Source organism: Epinephelus fuscoguttatus, linkage group LG1, assembly GCF_011397635.1.
Source record: "Epinephelus fuscoguttatus linkage group LG1, E.fuscoguttatus.final_Chr_v1".
NCBI lineage: Eukaryota > Metazoa > Chordata > Actinopteri > Perciformes > Serranidae > Epinephelus > Epinephelus fuscoguttatus.
In genome coordinates, this window is record NC_064752.1 from 46,461,722 (window position 1) to 46,482,706 (window position 20,985).

Consider the following 20,985-nt stretch of genomic DNA (forward strand, 5'->3'; position numbering starts at 1 on the left):
GCAGGGCAATGGCACTAATCAATACAAACCTCATCTGATTAGTTGCCTTTTATTCTTCCACAATGGGTCATGTGCAATGAACAATATATTTATCACCAACAATAATCCATTTATCACTTGCACTTTAGATCACACTTAAGTGTATATTCTGTATATTTTGTATATATTGTATTGTATACATTGTTCTGCCCTTCATATATTTTATTTTATCTTGTTTTTTATATGCCTCCTCTTGCACCAAAGTGGACAGTATCCCAATTTCGTTGTGCTGTGGTACACAAGTATGACTGTACAATGACAATAAAGATTTATCTTATCTTCTTTAACTTTTAAAGTTGGGAGCCCAAAGAGTCTGTTTAATAATTTCACTTGTGTACTCCAACGACTGCCTCCAAGTTTGACCTCTTGAACTGTGATGATGACGTGGAACTGCAACCAGAAGTCTGACCCTGTGGAGATAAAAGATTCATCCTATAGACATGATATGAAAATACATTTGGTGACATTTGACCTGTGGAGGGTTTATGTACTGACAAGTGCCATTCAGGTTGGTTTCAGTTATTTTTGGTGGTTTTTGCTGGTAATGGTATCCAGTTGGCTGACTCATATTATTTTTCCATTTCCATCTTTGCCAGCTTGTAAGGAAAGCAATCGAAGCCTCTGGCTGATATTAACGACGACGAGAAATAAATAAAATAATTTCTATTTTAGGGTGTATTTTCCTTTAACGTCATTACGTCACATGAAGCGCACAGAAAACTCCAAATGCTTTCTGGGAAATGGCGTTATATTTGAACGTACAGCCTGTTAACAAAAGGGTCTAACGAAACACAGTCTACTCCATTACCCACAATTCCTACAGTCGTACTTCCTGGTTAGATTACACGTAGCGTCATCGCTGTGTTATAGAACTCCAGAATAGGAAAATAGCTACAAACGACGACTTTTACTGACTTATTGTTTGTGTCTACGGTTGTTTGTCACTCGTGTTTATAGACTTGTTCATTAACTTTGGTCATAATGAAGCCACAGAAGCACGTATCACTGTGTTTGGCCTCATATGTAGGCTAAGCTAAGATATCAAGCTAATATTGTCAAGACTAGTTAGCAAGTACTTGTGTTGTTTACATGTTTTTTCAAGATGTATACTTTATTATCTGGATTATATAAGTACATGTTCCAAAAGGACGAATACTGTATTTTGATCCTGGGCCTGGACAACGCTGGAAAAACGGTGAGTAAAAAGTTATAATATAAATTTATCGGGTCCATGTCATTGGTTCGACATCCCATTAGTCCGACTGACCGCGGTGCTGAACGGCTTGCGGCGGGCGTATGGTGCGCCGCGACTGGCTCTGGGTCAGCTGGGAAAGGCTTGAGGCGGAGCAGGCTCACGGCTTATGTGTTTGTCACTTTCTTTTTCATTTTAACCCACACCATGATCTTTTCCTGACCCTAACCAAGTGGTTTTTGTGCCTAAACCTAACCAGACCTTAACCACAGGGCATCATGATGATTTCGGAACAATGTGGTCGGAACAATGGGGTGTCGAACCAATGGGCAGTTCCCAATTTATCACAGCTGGGTTATCGCTAACTCGTCCCGTCCACACAGAGTATGTCCACTGTGTTATTTTGTGTTGTGCTGATTCTTATAGAATTAAAATTTTCATTCAAATAAACACAAGAAGTTTGTGCTCTAAAAAAAATAAATAAATAAATAAGTAAATAAATAAATAAATAAAAAGGGATCAGCACTCAGTGAATAACCTCCTAAGCCCTACGACAAACTATTATGGCAAGGCTTAACTATACAGACTAATGAGCAGTGATAACTAACATGTCTTTGGGGTCATCGGGTGGGAACCTCCTTTCACCGGTGTTTCGTCTAGTTGGTCCCACGACACCTCCAGGAGGCTAGACAGTGATCTCTGGCGTCCCAGAGACACTCCCCTAATGCCAGGTCTCACTGCTCCCCACACTAACCGAACAACCTCCTTTACCTTACCTATATTACCACAGAGGAGGTAGACCCAGGGAGGGAAGCCTTGTTAGGCTATCACACTCCCCCGCCGGGTTAGGCTGTACAGTCTACCTCCCCAAGACGAGCCCTCACAACAATGACACCTCCAGGAGGCTAGACAGTGATCTCAGCCCAAACAGAACAGCACTGCCACCTTCAACCAAACCCAGGCTCCGCTTTATGCGAGCTCCAGGCAGAAGCAATGCTGATACTACCTTTACTAGCACATTCACCATACTCTATTTCACACGCTACATAGCATAACTACAATGTAAGCTAAAGTTAAAGGAGATAAATGAACTCACAGGATCAGCAAACACACTCACTTTACAGCATGGTCTCAAACAAAATGGATTCAGATAGGCCACTCCCACACTTAAATAACCTTCCTCTTCCTGGATTTCCTCCTTACATACACATGGCTTTCTCAGCCCAAACAGCACTGCCATCTTCAACCAAACCCAGGCTCCATACATGCGAGCTCCAGGCAGAAGCAATGCTGATACTAGCTTTCCTGTCACATTCACCATACTCTATTTCACACACTACATAGCATAACTACAATATAAGCTAAAGTTAAAGGAGCTAACTGGACTTACAGGATCAGCAAGCACACTCACCTTGCCGCATGGCCTCAAACAAAATGGATTCCAATAGGCCACTCCCACACTTAAATACTTCCTCTTCCTGGATTTCTCCTGACAGGAAGTGGATCTCTCCACCTGATCTCAAGGAGTTATGTGCCCTGCTTAGTAGTTCCCCCTGCTGGCCCCAGCTGACATTATTTCTTCTGTAATAGATAAACTGGCTGCATTTAATTGCTTCATCTGACATTTCCCTCACTGTCTTCCTCAAACTCTGTCCCCGCACTCCGAGTTCCCCCAGGAGTGAGACAGTTGATCTTGCTATGAATCCCTACACCCCACTTCCACTGGACAAATCCTAGTCTTCCATCCTCGCTGCTCAGCTTCTGCTCCTAAGTCTGCATATCTAAGCTTTTTTCTTTCATATGCTTCTTCCACTGAGTCTTCCCAAGGAACTGTCAGCTCGATGAAATAAACTATCTGTTGACTCACTGACCACAACACTAAGTCAGGCCTCTGCCTGGTACAGACTATTTCCTGAGGAACAACAAGCTTTCCCCCTAAATCTACTTGCATTTCCCAATCACAAGCACCTTCTAGGCGGCCACACCTTTGCCTCCTCACTAACTTATCCCTTCTGTATTTCTCCCTCACGGACAAACTGAATTACTAAACTCCTATCCTTAACACCTTCTGAATTCACCTGTCTTCGTTTCCCTTCGATGCCTGCAGCTAAACATTTCAGCACCTGATTATGTCGCCATGTATATCGGCCTTGTGACAAGCTAACTTTGCAACCTGACAAAATATGCTTTAAAGTTGCGGTACGTGAACACAATGGGCATGACGGGTCCTCATTTACCCACAGTTTTAGGTTCTGGGGGGTTGGTAAGACATCGTATGTAGCCCCTATCAGGAATCTAATACGATTCTCCTCCATACTCCACAGGTCCCTCCAACTAAGCTTCCTCTTCTCTACACTTTCCCAATTCAACCACTGTCCCTGTTTAGCCTGGGCCACTACCTTTGCACCCTTACTATCTCTTCCTGTCTGCGTATCTGTTCTACAACCAGCTTTCTTTTATCTTTGAGGCCTGCTGTATTCCATACCGGTTTACCTGAGCCAAGCCCCAGGCCTCCCCGGCCAAACTGAACATTACCTACAATCTCTGCATGTCTAAGAGCTGCCTCTGCCTCCTGAACTGCCGATCTTGGGTTCCACTTCCTCCCCTTGGTTGGATTTGGAACCACACTCCTAACTACCACATCCTTACTCCCAGCTAACAAGAGCTCTGTCCTGACCTTGGTACATTTAAATTCCTCTGTTAAACTAGTTACTGGCAGCTGAAGTATCCCTTTTCCATACAATGCAACACTATTTAGGCATCTAGGAGCGCCCAACCACTTCCTAATGTAGGAGCTAACCAACCTTTCAATTCTCTCCACAACAGTTATTGGAATTTCATAAACTGACAATGGCCACATTAACCTAGGATATAGCCCAAATTGCAAACACCACAACTTCAACTTTCCTGGAAGTTCTGATTTATCTATTCTATCCAATCCTTCAGCCACATCTTTTCTAAATTTCACCACCTGTTCCTTATCATTCAACTCTACATTGTACAACCTACCTAAGCTCTTTACTGACTTTTCCCTAATTGTTGGGATGTCCTCGTCATCTATGACAAACTTCCTATCACTTAATTTCCCTCTACATATCGAGATGCTTCTAGATTTACTAGGCTTGATTTTCATGCTGGCCCACTTGAGGTTCTTATTTACCTTCTCTAGTAGCCTCTTTGTACATGGCATTGTTGTGGTCACCAGTGTCATGTCATCCATGTAAGCCCTAACTGGTGGAAGATGCAACCCATTCTGCCATCTCTCCCCACCTACCACCCACTTAGAAGCCCTGATGATTACTTCCATTGCCATAGTAAATGCTAACGGAGAAATTGTACACCCTGCCATGATGCCTATTTCTAGCCTCTGCCAACCTGTTGTGAGACCTGCTGTACTTAGACACAACCTAATATCCTGAAAGTATGCTTTCACTAAGTTAACAACTACCTGTGGCACTCTGAAGTAGTCAAACGCACTCCAAATGAGGCTGTGCGGAACTGAACCAAATGCATTTGCAAGATCTAAAATACTACGTGTAGGTCCCTTTTGTTAATCTTCGCTGCCTGAATCTGGTGCCAGATCATGCTAGTATGCTCTAAACACCCTGAAAAACCTGGTATTCCTGCCTTCTGCACCATGGTATCTATTAAGCTATTCCTTTCTAAGTAACTAGCTAGTCTCTGCGCTACTACACTAAAGAAAATCTTCCTCCACATTCAAGAGAGAAATCATCCGAACTGGCTAAGGTCCACAGACTCCTTCTCCTTAGGAATGAGGACACCCTGCCCTACGCCATGCTCTTGGTATAATTTGTTTTTCCCAAACTATTCTTAGCTGTTTCCAAAAAATTTAAGGGTATCAGGCGCACTTTTATAAACCCGGTAGGGGACTCCATTAGGCCCTGGGGCCGAAGAAGCCTTTGCACGCCTGACCACCTCCTGAACTTCCTTCCACCTAGGTGGCCTGACATCCATCTCATGCTCTATCCCTCCTAATGGAGGGATATCAGTGGAAACCTACTATCCTATTCTTCTCCAAATCTGAATATGTGTTTCTCAAATATTCTTCAACCTCTAGCCTTTCTGCTTTAAGCTGCCCTCCCTTTTCCTGGCTGAACAATCCTTTAACAAACTTAAAAGGGTCCCTGAAAAACCTGTCCTAGCATATTCCTTCTTCCTCCTCTTTTCCTGAGATGCTCTGCCCTTCTAAGAACTGCTAGCCTGCTTCTCAACTCCTCTTGCAACACCTTAATTCCCTCCCTTTCTTCTTCTGTAGCCTTTTCCACTGCTTTCTTAACTGTCTCCTTTCCTTGACTAACTTCTCTATTTCTCTCTGCCGCCTAGACTTACCTGACTGTACCCTCTCACTCCTCTTTCTCTCATGCACCCCAAACCTCTCTACACCATATGAATACATTATATCTCCCATCTTTTCTAACCTTTCCATTGCATTTCCTCTAAGCCTACTCAAGATTACTGACAAATCTCTATTAACTATCTCCCATTCTTTACTGTCATTTGCTCTAGGCCATCTAACTCTAACCTTTGCTCCATGGTTCTCTCTCTGGCTAGCATACTGGCCTCAGTGTCACCTGCATCTTCTCTTACTACCCCTCCTCCTCAGTGGCAGCGTTACTGATATCCTGCGAACTGTGGTTTTCTACCTGCCGCTGGACTTCATCCGACTGACTCGACTGACTTCTTAAGAAGTACTGATCAATGCGGCTACTCTGCCCTTTCTTTGCCACACACTTCTTCTTTCCCTGATGAGTTCTGAGGCCTTTCACTGATGTTACTTTCTGCCAGCCGCAAGGACAAACCTGAAGCATCTTGTTCTCAACTGTGCTACTTTTATCCTCTACAGATGCGCTCACCTTGCCCTGACTGCTGCTAATTCTAGCACTGGTGGATAGATCCGTGCCCTATCCTTCACTGAGTCACAGATCCAAGTCATAGTCGTGTCCGTTCCAATGTCTGTTACCGTGTAATCCACCTGTGAGTCATCTTCCACCCTGCTCTCGCTGACTCTTGGGGTATTTTTCCTAAGTTGGCTGTAGCTAATTTTTGGTTGTAGTAAGGCTGCTAGGCCTCACCACTGCTACCATGGGTTACTAACCCATGCCAGCACCATTGGGGTCTTTTCCTCCTGTCAGCTGTCTTTCCAAGCGGTCACATGGTCTTTCCCTTGTTGTCAGCTGCCCTGTTCACAGCAGTCACTAGCTGGGCTAGTTCTGAATTCAAATAAACACAAGAAGTTTGTGCTCTAAAAAAATAAATAAATAAATAAGTAAATAAATAAATAAATAAAAAGGGATCAGCACTCAGTGAATAACCTCCTAAGCCCTACGACAAACTATTATGGCAAGGCTTAACTATACAGACTAATGAGCAGTGATAACTAACATGTCTTTGGGGTCATCGGGTGGGAACCTCCTTTCACCGGTGTTTCGTCTAGTTGGTCCCACGACACCTCCAGGAGGCTAGACAGTGATCTCTGGCGTCCCAGAGACACTCCCCTAATGCCAGGTCTCACTGCTCCCCACACTAACCGAACAACCTCCTTTACCTTACCTATATTACCACAGAGGAGGTAGACCCAGGGAGGGAAGCCTTGTTAGGCTATCACACTCCCCCGCCGGGTTAGGCTGTACAGTCTACCTCCCCAAGACGCCCTCACAACAATGACACCTCCAGGAGGCTAGACAGTGATCTCAGCCCAAACAGAACAGCACTGCCACCTTCAACCAAACCCAGGCTCCGTTTATGCGAGCTCCAGGCAGAAGCAATGCTGATACTAGCTTTCCTGTCACATTCACCATACTCTATTTCACACACTACATAGCATAACTACAATATAAGCTAAAGTTAAAGGAGCTAACTGGACTTACAGGATCAGCAAGCACACTCACTTTACAGCATGGTCTCAAACAAAATGGATTCAGATAGGCCACTCCCACACTTAAATAACCTTCCTCTTCCTGGATTTCCTCCTTACATACACATGGCTTTCTCAGCCCAAACAGCACTGCCATCTTCAACCAAACCCAGGCTCCATACATGCGAGCTCCAGGCAGAAGCAATGCTGATACTAGCTTTCCTGTCACATTCACCATACTCTATTTCACACACTACATAGCATAACTACAATATAAGCTAAAGTTAAAGGAGCTAACTGGACTTACAGGATCAGCAAGCACACTCACCTTGCCGCATGGCCTCAAACAAAATGGATTCCAATAGGCCACTCCCACACTTAAATACTTCCTCTTCCTGGATTTCTCCTGACAGGAAGTGGATCTCTCCACCTGATCTCAAGGAGTTATGTGCCCTGCTTAGTAGTTCTCCCTGCTGGCCCCCAGCTGACATTATTTCTTCTGTAATAGATAAACTGGCTACATTTAATTGCTTCATCTGACATTTCCCTCACTGTCTTCCTCAAACTCTGTCCCGCACTCCGAGTTCCCAGGAGTGAGACAGTTGATCTTGCTATGAATCCCCTACACCCCACTTCCACTGGACAAATCCTAGTCTTCCATCCTCGCTGCTCAGCTTCTGCTCCTAAGTCTGCATATCTAAGCTTTTTTCTTTCATATGCTTCTTCCACTGAGTCTTCCCAAGGAACTGTCAGCTCGATGAAATAAACTATCTGTTGACTCACTGACCACAACACTAAGTCAGGCCTCTGCCTGGTACAGACTATTTCCTGAGGAACAACAAGCTTTCCCCCTAAATCTACTTGCATTTCCCAATCACAAGCACCTTCTAGGCGGCCACACCTTTGCCTCCTCACTAACTTATCCCTTCTGTATTTCTCTCCCTCACGGACAAACTGAATTACTAAACTCCTATCCTTAACACCTTCTGAATTCACCTGTCTTCGTTTCCCTTCGATGCCTGCAGCTAAACATTTCAGCACCTGATTATGTCGCCATGTATATCGGCCTTGTGACAAAATATAAAGGGATGTGCTGTGTTTTGACGACTTTGGTTACTTTACCGTCAATGCTCTCCTAAACTTTACAGTGGAATGTAGGACTGCACGACAGACAGACAGACATACAGATAGATAGACAGGCAAGCCAAAACATTAAAACCAGTGAAAGATAAGGTGCACGACACTGATCATCTTGTCACAATGGCTCTGTTGGGAAACCTTCGGCCGGTACCCCAGAGGTACCCCTGATTCATGTTGGGGCTTACTAGGATCAGACATGGCTCTAATCTCTCGAGGGATGGACACAGAACCTCTGGGGGATGTCCTGAGGTGTCTGGCACCCAGGTACTGGCGTGTCCCATGGATTCTGGATCAGATTGGGATCCAGGGAATTTGGAGGCCAGGTTGAGGGCTTTATCACGCTCCTTGGGTCATTCCTGAGCAGTTTCTGCAGTGTGGCATGCTGCATTATCTTGCTAGGAGTACACTGCCATCTGAGGGTGCCATTGAAATGAGGGGGTGTACTTGGTTGGCAACGGTGTTTGGGTGGGCACACACATATATATGTGTGTGCGCGCGCATGTGTGTGTGTATGTGTTTGTGTGTGTGTATACATTAATGTATAGAGGAAAGAGTTGCCACAGATTTTCTAACAATCAATGCAATACAAACTGACAGAGTTTGGGAGTATGTGTATAAATGCCTGTTAGCCTTTACCATGTCATGTGAATCATTAAACATCAGTGTGTTAAGCTGTCTATTAATTTCACTGTTGTCCCTCTTTACAGACCTTTCTTGAACAAACCAAAACAAAGTTCAGTAAGAACTATAAGGGAATGAATTTATCGAAGATCACAACCACAGTGGGCTTGAACAGTAAGTGGATGTTTAAGTATGTCTTGTCTTCTGTTGTGAGTCCATGTTGCTACAAGCAGAGTGAGATGGAGGACAACAGTGCATTGGCCTGTCATAATTTATTCCCTGAATCTATTTACATTGCACTTAGTCACGTTTGCCTTTGATTGACACACCTCCCCCAAATATAAAAACCTTTTAGCGATACTTTGAGTGTTTTTCATTTTTTTTGGCCTTTCTACATAGGTTTTGTTATGCACCATGTGAAAATGTGCATAAGACAGGTGGATGGAAACACACTGTGGTGGCAAAACAATTATTTAATAAACAGTTTAAAGAAAAAGTCTTCACACGTCGGCTGTCTTTCTTGAGTTCACACACATGCAACCGCATGAACAGTCAGTGAGTGAGTGAGTGGCTAGATGTCCTCTAGCCCTGCTGCGGTAGTCAAAATATATGACACTCAGGTGGTTTGACATCCCTAAGACAAAACATCTCTTGAGACTAACAAGGACAAAAAGTGGTCATGTAAACGGTCATTCCGATTGAAAAATGGTCATTCTGATTGAAAATTAAATCCGATTAAAGGGGGTGGTTTATTCCGTTTGTCATTCCGAATGAAAGAATTTTGTGTGCATGTATACACTCATTCCTCTTTAAGTTCATTCCAGTCTTTCTGCGCATGCTCGTTTCCTTGCCCTTCTGGCACGATGACGTATATAGCGTGTATAGCAACAGGCTGAGATAGAGCAGTCGGAGTCGTTGCACTCACCAGTTTCCATTTGCAACAGCACCTCCCTTCCTCGACCTTCTACCTCCTTTCTCCTCCTCAACAGACGAAGCATTAGCAGAACAAGGTTGTTGTTGTACTGCTGCTTCAAGAATATAAGCAAAACAAGCCCGAAAAGGCACTAAGAACGGCGTCGTCAAGCATCTTGTTATCCGGAGCGAGGACTACAGTGTTTTCTTCCGGTAAATGTAAACACGTAACATCCGCCCCGCCCCCTATCCAATCAGAAACCTTCCCTGACCCAAACCTTGCACAGAGCTGAATGAAGGCGATTAAACTGATCTCCCGTGTAAAACCTCATTCGGAATGAATATTTCCCATGTAAACTACCTGGAAAGACTTTAATTCCGAATGATTTCATTCAGATTTATTTCATTCCGAATGAGAAGCCATCACATCACACATCATAGCAAGTAACGGTATACAAAAACACACAGAACATGCTATAGGTTAAAAAAGGGTCAAATACCATAATTTTCCATCACAACACCCAGTGACACCTGCCATACCACAGCAACCCAGGCAGATGGTTGGCGATGTCTGGACCCACAAATCCAATCTTACAAATCCAAAATTATAGTACAGTTAGTCAATCTTAAAGAGCTGATTTGAGGAACAAATCTGATTTGCCTGCAGTTTGAGGTCTGAACACAGCCAAAGTAGCAGGGTTCCATTTAAGCACCTTGGCAGCTGAGTACACAGTGACTACTTGTGGCCAAAGTCAGTCAAACTGTAATACCTAAAGTAGTGGTCCTTGATGACTACCTGCAATTATTAATTGTATTTCGCTACAGTATTCATAACCAGGAAACTTCATATTACTGCATAGCTGCTTTCTAAAAGACAAACTCAAGCCAGCTCTTTTTCTTTCCAACTAATTTCTTCATTCTGTGATCACCTGATACTACTTATAATTTACAGCAGTAACTTGATTCCTCGCACTGCTCTGCAGTTTAACATTTCTTCTTAATGTCTCTTTTTCTTTCACAGTTGGCACAATCGATGTAGGCAAGGCTCGTCTAATGTTCTGGGATCTTGGAGGTCAGGAGGAGCTCCAGTCTCTGTGGGACAAAGTAAGTTTGAATTTAAACATCAACAGTGTCCTGAGGGGAGCTCTTCAGCAGCCTCACACTGACACACTTGTGTCTGGGCTAAAGGCTCTTTGTGTCTTCAGCAGGGTGGAAGAATTTCTTTACATGTAAACAGGTGTATGAATGCTTATATAATCTGTTCTACCGTTTTACCATAGAACTTCCCAAACCCAGATTAAAGTGAAGTCACAGTTTTAAAGAAAACTTTAAATATTTTGAAATACTTTACGACGATGGAGTATTAAGGGCACAGTAAGGGAAAAAAGAGTCAGAGATAACAATATAGCAGAAGTAATACAAGGAAAAAGTCGTAGCATTTTAAGAATTAAGCCCTAATACTACAAGGTCAAACCAGGTGACAGGTGACTTTCAGCTTCAGTGTGACAAATGAGGGATGGGGATGACCTGAAGTCTCACCAATAAGCACCTCATCATTGTAGACTTGAGGATATTGAAATGCAATGAAGGCAGCCACAAGATGTGAATGACATTACCCGGCATGTTTAGAGGCAGTGACTGGAGCATAGTGTTTATGGCATCAGAATAAAGTTCAGTGGGCCTGAAAATTGAGGCGTTAAGTACTTCTGTCCGTTCAATCCACTCAAACTCCGACCTCTGTATGTAAAGTGACACTGCAGTCCAGTCTTTTGCAAGTAAAAATAAGGCGTTTTCAGACTAGGGCAGGGCAATTTAACAATTATGTATGATACATCAATATATTTTCAAGCAAGATATAGATTAAGACAATACTGTGTATATAGATAAAGGGTCAAGTTGCGTTACATAATGCATATCAGTGTGCATCGCTCCTCTGTGACACTCTCTGCACAGCTCCGCCCCACCATCTGTATGTTGCACGTGCAACGCTGAATCAGTCAGTCATGTGTGGAAGACAAAACCGCCTGATTGTGCCAGGTGAGAGGTGAGCGTTTGTTCGCTAGTTTGTGTGTGAGGTGGATCACAGAATGTTGCCGTTCTTCTCGGTAGCTGTAGTCTATTGTGAGACATTAAGACAGTGCCTGGATGCAGGCGACAGGCAGCTAAAACACAGACATTTGATACACAAGACATAATGCAGAAAAAGTGTCTCGCTCCTTCCCTCCCTCTCTGTTGATGCTGTGTAAATAAGATTAATAGTCTAAATACATAAAAATATTCAAATCATTTTCCAGCGATAGATTCATTTGAAAGGCCATGGAAAATTACTCTTTTACTCCCCCAACAAAGATTTTTAATTGTTTCAGACAACATGGATTTACTTTTATACTCATGTTATAGTTTTGCAGCCTGTGCAGACATTTAAACCTATGTAGCTCCAGTGCTATGTGCAAAAAGTTAATGTACAGCTGTGTTATTCATTAGATATAATTTTTCATTTAGAGGTTGTGCAGCTGTATTTTTTCAAATGGGGAAAAAATCGTCTTTGCATTTTATTTTGATCACAGTCTGTTTTTGTATTAGTGCATGTGACATCTCAAATGTGGCTTTGACTTGCAACTGAGCATGTACCGAGATATATCTCGTGTATCACCATACAGTCTGAAAATGGCCGGGATAGGAATTGTTTTCCATATCATCCCGCCTTATTTCAGACCTTAGGAACTTTTTCATAGTTCAGAGAACCCTCCTTTGTATTGTGTCCGCATCTCAAAAACTAAGAACAATCGTAGTTCTTGGGACGCCATTTTGAGGAACTTTTTCAGAGCAGGTACCCCTCCCAGCACAAGAGAAAACAGCAGTGGCAGCCTGCCATTTTAAAAAAAAGTTAGCCATGTGAATAATAGATGATAATAAATGTAAACAACAGCTCATAACAAAAACAAGGACAAATGGGCCGCATTAAGTCTGGGCTTTACTGAGCATACATGTGATGGTGTAAATACAACATGATTTTGGCTCATCAAAGTGAAATATAACAATTTTCAATAGCTGGCTTACGTAACTTCAGTCTATTGGCAGTGTGAAGTGAAAAACAGCGCCTGCAAGTAGTAGTAGTAGTTCCTCTCAGGGAGTCCCCAGAACTGTGGGGTCCAGAAACATCTTACTAACTGGAGTATATATGGATTATCAAGAAGACACAAACCTTATCCTGTAACCCATCCAATGTGTCATTTACTTTTCAGTACAACATTTTTCTTGCAGCACTGACTTCATTTTCATATATTACATATTTAATGTTGAATATTCTGAACTGAGTTGAAAAATTGACTTTTTCATCAAAATATTACAACTTTTGATTTTTTTTCTCGTAACACAATGAATTAAATCTTGAAATCTCAGACTCTTTTTTTCCCTGACTGTGGCTCTACTAGGTTGTATTTTTCAGTAGGCATATCAAAAGGTATTTTGAGGTTATCATTGTTGTTTTGATGATGTGTTTGTTTTTTTCAGCCCAGAAGCCTGCTCTGATATCCTGTCTGTTTTCTTCATGTTTATATTTAGTACTATGCTGAGTCCCATGGAGTCATCTATGTGATAGACTCAACTGATGAAGAGCGCCTGTCAGAATCAAAGGAGGCCTTTGGTGAGTAATGCTTGACTGTTGTTTTTTAAATAAAATGCTGTGACTTTATTCCAAAGTATTAGCACTGTAGTTGATAAGCAAGAAAACAGTGTTTTAGTGCAGATTACTTGTGAAGCATATGAAATCAACATGTCATAACATAAAAATGTTTTATTGTGTGTTATACTTGCTAACTGTAGAATCAATATTGTAACTGTTGTCTCCAGAGAAAATGATCAGCAGTGAGGTGTTAGAAGGTGTCCCACTCCTTGTGCTGGCCAACAAGCAGGATGTACCGGTACTGTAGGATTTTTTTAACTTACTGTGACCATGTCCAGGTGAATGCATATGTACTTTAAGACACAGATTATTCTATTATGTGTGAGCCAGCATTATATGGTTAACTTGCCAATCATTTTCTGACTCTAGCTTCTCACATGTAAGCATTTGCTGCTTTTTGCTGTGCCATTTAATTGTAAATTTACAATCTTTAAATAGTTGGCTGGACTGTACAAACAACTACAAGGTCTCACCTCAGGGCTCGGCCTGAGTCACCCATAAAGAGATTCAAATATATAAAGATAATAACAATAGATAATGACGGGCTTGGTCTTTTGGTTTTGAGAGTTTTGTCTTAACTGTTGCAGCCCTCAGTCATGTCATGATTTGTTCTTACTTTGTTCTCAGGATTGTTTGACAGTGCCAGACATTAAAACAGCCTTCAGTGACTCTGCCCCAAAGATCGGCAAGAGAGACTGTTTAGTCCAGCCTTGTACTGCTCTAACAGGGTAAGACTGCCACTGTGTTAAATGGTTCACTGAGGGGGAAATTCACAAAAGAATTCTAGGGCTTTTGCACCTGCTAAACCTGCTCAAATAAGACAGTAGCTCATAAAAAAATCGCTGTGCTGCATGTGGGTTTTGTTTCTATTACAACAATATCTTGACACTAACATTAGCCAAATACCTGACATAACACTAACATTAATTAAGGGTTGACACAGTCAACATCAAGCTTCAAAGCTAACAGTGATAAAAACACCCACCAGCAACATTCAACTGGCTGGCCTGCTGCAAAAAAATGAGCTTTTCTATCTTTGTTGTGACAGTAGACAGTAGCCAAACTAAAGAAGTGGCAGTGATGTCACCAGCACCTTTCTGAAACGTTCAGACATTATCAGCTTAGGGCACTCAAAGTTGCTGCACGATGGAGCGCTCTGAAAAAAAAAAAAAACACTGGGCATGGTGCTTTTTCTCCAGGTGGCCACATGCAACGGCATAAACCTGCTCCTGTATTTTTATTCAATTTAGCATTGCCACTTTTAGTTAAATAAAATATCTAAATACTTCCTCCATGACCCTGGGGGTACCCTGTTTGTGAATTTGTCCAGCAAAGTAGCCCTGTAAGCAAGAGCTCTGTTTACAGACAGATTTTTGTCAGAAAGTATTTGTTTCGTCATAGTCTGTGTATTTTGACAATGAACAAAGGTAACAAAGGCTCAAAGGTATGGCAGTATTATTTAATATGCACTTTGTATGGATTGGTACCCAAAAAATAGTATTAAACAGACCCCGGGGGTAACCTTTTATGCACCCACACCAGCGTTAGCAGCATTAGCGGCCTTTTGCGGCATTGGTCTGTATATCTCAGGAACACCTCAAGGGAATTTCCTTAAATTTGGCACAAATATCCATTTGGACTCAACGATGAACTGATTTGTTTTTGATGGTCAAAGGTCAAAGCCACCATGACCTTGTCTGTCTCATTCTCGTGAATGCGATATCTCAAGAATGCCTTGAGGGCTTTTTTCTAATTTGGCACTAATGTCCACTTGAACTGAAGAATAAACTGATTCGAATTTTGTGATCAAAAGTCAAAGGTCAATGTCACTGTGACCTCACAAAATATGATTTTGGACATAACTTAATAATTCATATGTTAATTACTGCAAAATTTCACATGGATGTCTAATAGGTAGGGATGCACCGAAATGAAAATTTGTGGCCGAAGCCGAATAATATTAAACGCTTGGCCGAATACCGAGTACCGAATACAGAATATCGTTGTTTAGTTTTTCATTAGTTTTTGCAGATGAACCCCCTCCAGATTAGTGTTGTCACGGTACCAAAATTGGATCCCACTGTATGATACCAATGAAAATATCATGGTTCTGAGTAGTATCACGATACCACAGCGAAAATGAGGCAGATGTGCCTTTTGTCATTTATGAAAAGATAAATCACTTTTCTATTATAGGCTACATCAATGATATTTCAATGGAATAAATTACTTATTGACTTATTCATACTTCAAAAACAGAATCAATAAGTGATGAACATAGGGGGGGTTGAAATAAAATAAATAAATAAAATAAGAATCAACCAGCCACCCTCCTCCCCTGACAAGTAAAGAACAGTCCCTTCATAAGTAATGAACAGTCCCTAAAGTGCGGTGAGATTTGTGGGCCGTTAACGGCTCGTTTCTCCTCTGACACGTCACATAACTGTGTTAGGCTGGCTCGGCTGTTCAGGTACTTCTGGGCAGTCATGACGCCAAGAAGAGGATATTATTGGAGCCGACTATCCGTCGCCGGTAAGCCGATGGCCGCAGTATTTGACAGGAATACATTACTGTCTGTGTATGTGACCCCGTTCAACCCACAGTCGGTGGGATTCGCCTTTCGTTTCTGCTGCTGGTTGAAATCTGTAGGCTGCTCGCACAGCGTACTGAATGATTTAAGCCTATTTTGCTCGCTCAAAACTATTTTTAGTCGCAAATGCGAGTGCGGTGACGGACAGATCGCCACACTGCCAACATTTTAATCCGTGCGGCACGGACGCTGTTTGATTGCGTTATCAAAACCGTGCCGCTATTATTTGGTCTTGCTTTTAACTTATTCCACCGAATACCGAATGTGTGTTTTTTTGCAATATTCGGCCGAATATATTTGGTTACCGAATATTCGGTGCATCCCTACTGATGGTCCCCTGACATCCCCTGATGACATTTTATACCCTAAAGGTTATAGGTCAGCTTCACTGTTGCATCATGATGTTTTGCACAAACACTTTTCTGGCTGTTATTCAACACCACAACTCACAGAAGAGGAGACATTTGGTGGTAATTTTAGTTTGTTCTCTCTCTGTACAGCACTGATGTTGAGTTGTAGAGCTCCAGGTGCCTACAGATGGTGACAATAAGTTTGTCTTCCATTTATGATTCTCAGAGACATCAGGAGAATCTTGGCGCTGATAGGCTTTTGCGGAAAAGCGTTAGGCTACTTTCTTGTTCAAAGTGAAAGGCCATGCCAAAGATTCTGCTTGTATTTGGTCTGAACACACCTTAAGACAGTGTAATGGACACATTTCCTTACTTGAAGCTGATGGAGAGTGTTTCTCCTCAGACTTCTTTCAGCAGCTAGAGCTAAATATAAGCTTGTCTGGAGGCTTATGTGTCTCAGAATTTGACAGATATTTGTCTTTCTTCATATCAGTAACTGAGATGACTGACTTACGAACAGTCCTCACAGCTCATTGTTCTTTACCAGCTGCACCTTTTCAGTTTTGTCACCGCCAGTGTCGCACATACCACCACAGCTTTTTTTTTTTTTTTCACCTGCACATACCACTGAGGCCTTACTGTTAAACCTGCTCTGCCTGCTTAATCTAAGCAGTGTTACCTATTTATCTACTTAGTCAGAGGAAAGTAAGAATGCTACTAAATGACTTTGTTGTTTTGATACAGGGATGGAGTGAACGAAGGCATTGAGTGGATGGTAAAGTGTGTGGTCAGAAACATTCACCGGCCACCCAGACAGAAGGACATCACGTAAGAAGTCACCAGAACTCCCTACACTGATTTTGGACTGTGAGTTTCTCCTTGAGGACATTCCATGTAAACCCTGGAGTTGGTAACTCTCCTCTCTCCTCGTGTTTGCTGTGACTTTCAACGGTTTGGATTTCTGCTTTTAGGAGTTCATTTCAGACAGAGTGTGACACTATTTTTATCACCAAGCATAATTTCAGATATGCTTTGAATGGACAGCATGTCTGTTTCACTTATTAGACTTTTGGAAGCGATGTTACGATTTCTTCTCCTTCATGTGTGAGGAGCAGTCCTGGTGTGTGGTGCTGGCTGGCATTGCTGTGACTGTGTCTGCATGGAGCTTCACTGACTGCCACCCTGCACTGTGATCACAGGGGCACAGAGGCATCACTTTGATACAGCAGTTCTCACAGGGAATGTACTAAACTCTAACAGGGTGGTTCTCTGTTTGTTCACAGTATCAGAGAAAGGAAACAAAACAATGTTTAGCTCACATTTTTAAAGTCCACCTGAAATGTGAATTTTTTTTTGTGTATTGAAATATCAGTCAACAGTAATACTACAGCTATGGTGCAGTGTACATCTTTTCAAGAGGACAGAACCTATTTAAAAAGTATTTGTGGAAACAGCATCTACACTTCACGCCGATGGGGGGGCGGATTCCTTGACAGTGGTTGAATGACAGCAGAGAGCGGGTGTTGCTAGGAGACAGCTTCCATGGTGCTCCACTTCATACTTTCTACAAGAATTAAAGGTAGAGTCAGTCATTCTAATCCAATACAGTTTTTTATCAAATTCAGTGAATATCTCCTCACAGTCGGTTAGCTGTCTGCTCTTTGTGTGCGCTGAAAAAAAATCCAGTGTTCATACACGGTCCTGGCTCTGTAAATGGGAAACAAACAAAGTGGCTTGGACTAAGCTACACAACACTATGCCAGCTATTATCCCTTTTTCAAGTAACATAAATAACAAAAGACATATCACTGGAGCACTGACAGGAGGGGTTTGTTCTGCTGTTGAGTTTAAATATCTGTGATCTTCTTCCAGAAGCACAGACTCCACCTTTAATACAATGCATTTTTTCCCCTTTTTCAACAAGTCCAAATAGTGATAGCTCGTTTGTCTGTCCCTTTACATCATGCAGCGTTTGGGAGGACCAAGCAGCAGCCTCAGGGGCGATAAATGAAGCCAAATGCGGAAGTGCCAAAAACTGCAGTTCCTCTAGTGGCCACTTGAGGCTGGCTCCAAAACAAAGTTAATTCCCATAGAGCCCCATGTTATTAAAAAGCCCAACATTATAGCAGACATAAACATGTTTACAGTCTGGTACAAAAAATTGTTTTAGTCTCTGTAGTTAAAATTTTAAAAGGATACACAAAATGTTGAGTTTGAAATGACTGTGTGATGCATCAAATTAACAGGGCAAATGGGAGCGGATTAAAAATGATAAAAATAGAAAAATACAGAGGGAGAAATAAAGGCCTGTGTCTAATGTAGTCTGGTTCAAATGAAGCTGGTACCCTGTGCAGTTGGGGTAAGTAAAATCCCCGCCACTATTTGTAAATTTTATTCCTTGATATCCTTCTCCATTATGAAGAAGTAACATTCTTTGCTAGCCTGATCCAAATGGGAGCTCCCAACAAGTTGCTAAAGTGCCGCTGTTTCATGCCATTATTTGTCCCTTTTTACTCTGTCATGATAACAACCAAGAGGAAATATTAAAACATCTGGGGTGTAGTTGTTGCCACACATTTCGCCCCGGCAGCAGACTGCTCTGTGTTCCTATTGGTTAAAGTGATGGCTGTGACAAGAAAAGTTGTGGAAGACAAAAGAAAATCAAACATGCTAGACTTTCTGTCAGGACATCGTGAGGTGTGTGTGAGTGACACAAGTTGCCATCTTTTATGACACAGTACACGAGATAAAACGATGGATTATCACGCACAACACTCATTGTCGTTCACAAACCGAACCGAGGTTGTACACCGGCCACGTTGGGCTAGAAATGGCTATAGATTGTGTTGTCTGAACACCAATGTTACCAAATGTTTGAATGTTATCCATAATTAATGGCATGATCATGTTGAGTGACAGGCTGTCTGCAGATAGTGTCCTTGGGTTCTCAGTCTGATCCACCCCTCGCTCCTCCACAGCTCCAGCCTCTCCTCCAAATATGGTCACATCTGACTCCAAGATGGCGATGGCTGAAATGTCGAACTAGAGGCTTTAAAATGTGTTGTTGCTTATGTCCATAATTTTATACAGTCTATGAGGAAGACCCATGTTACTCTTAAGCTTATATTTTACGTGGTAAATGGAGGCTACTTAGCTTCGCTTGCTGGCATTAGCACTGATTTACTCTAGAACTTACTGTAGTACTCTGTGTCGTTATTTCATCACTTGCTGAGTCATTGTCAAACTTCTGCACCTTCAGTGCTGTGTTTCTTCCTCATTCAACAAAGAGGGGAGATTAGCTATCATTAGCTGTTTCTCTTCCTCATGTGGTCATGGCAAATGGCCATACTTTCAAAATCACAGACTGTATGGAAAGTATGTCACCACTTTCTCCCACTGAAGCCAAAATATCTCAGATACAAGTGCTGCCATCTTGCACTGGTGATGCTGTTTTAGGCTGGAGTGTTGGCCTAAATGATCAGGGTTGGGGCTGCAGTATAGATGTCCCACCCACACACCTGCCCTACCAGATCACAAGTCAATCACAGCTGTCACTCATGATGTCACATATAACCCATTGAAACCAAACTTATCAGAAATCCAACACTTAAACATACATCTGATAAGAACAACCTAAAATGACAGAAACTTTGATATTTTAGTAACTTTTTCGTAATACGTAACAATAAATTCATGATAAACACATGAGAACAAATTCCTTCCTATTTTAAAGAGTTATTGACACTTCTCACAGCTTTTGCTTTAACAAGTTTTCCTGCAGCAGCTGTGTGGAGAGTTCAGATCCAAATAATGTCAGCTAAACCCATTTGGTGACTCCCAACTCTTACTGGAAGAATAACTTGTCTGTTAACGGTATTGTATAGTTATAGGTGGATTTTCTTCCATTAATTTGGTCATGGCACAGGGCAACTCATTGGAGCTCCATACAGAGTGATGCCGCAGCCCAAACAGCACCAGTCTGTACACGTGTGTGAATGGTACACAAAGAGTCACTGGCAACCCAACTGTTGTTTGTGAGGTTTCTTCATGTTCTCCATATACCATTGACTCCTGTAAAGCATTCATAGTTTGATCAACACACAGACATTTGTTTGGATTGACTTTGGAAATGTTGATGTTCAAAACTGGCAGAGACACTACAGCTGGGTAACTGGACACAATATCTGTAAAAACAAAATGCACAAAGTTTACTGAACACACTGAGAAATCTCTCTGACCTCTGCTGAGTCACTTTATACCAGCAGTTTCACTTGGGATATATGAAGTGGTAAAATAATCGGTCACATTAATTGTAGATGATGATAATAAATTTCTGATATCAAAGAAACAAAATGTGTCATGTTTCAATTTAACATGTAAAAAATATCCCACTGTTCTCACACTGGGCCTCACAACTTGATCTAGAACTGCATCTGTCAGGCTGTAACAGCTAATTATGTTATTATTGATTAGCAGTCTTTCCTTTTACACTAGTACATGAATTTACCTGGGATCGGTTCTGCTTATTTTCAGGTTCATACTTGTATTTTGGATTCCTACTAGAACACGTTTACATGCTGT

The 20,985-nt window shown here is 42.0% G+C and overlaps 1 protein-coding gene across 1 annotated transcript; it reads left to right on the forward strand.

Moving 5' to 3' along the window:
* Positions 1-869: 869 nt before the first annotated feature.
* Positions 870-20,742, forward strand: arfrp1 (ADP-ribosylation factor related protein 1). The gene is made up of 7 exons (XM_049571870.1): positions 870-1,234; positions 8,954-9,041; positions 10,801-10,883; positions 13,344-13,425; positions 13,632-13,702; positions 14,092-14,192; positions 17,149-20,742. Exons 1-7 carry the CDS (start codon positions 1,142-1,144, stop codon positions 17,234-17,236), a joined length of 606 nt encoding a protein of 201 aa, XP_049427827.1. The 5' UTR covers positions 870-1,141; the 3' UTR covers positions 17,237-20,742.
* Positions 20,743-20,985: the final 243 nt, after the last annotated feature.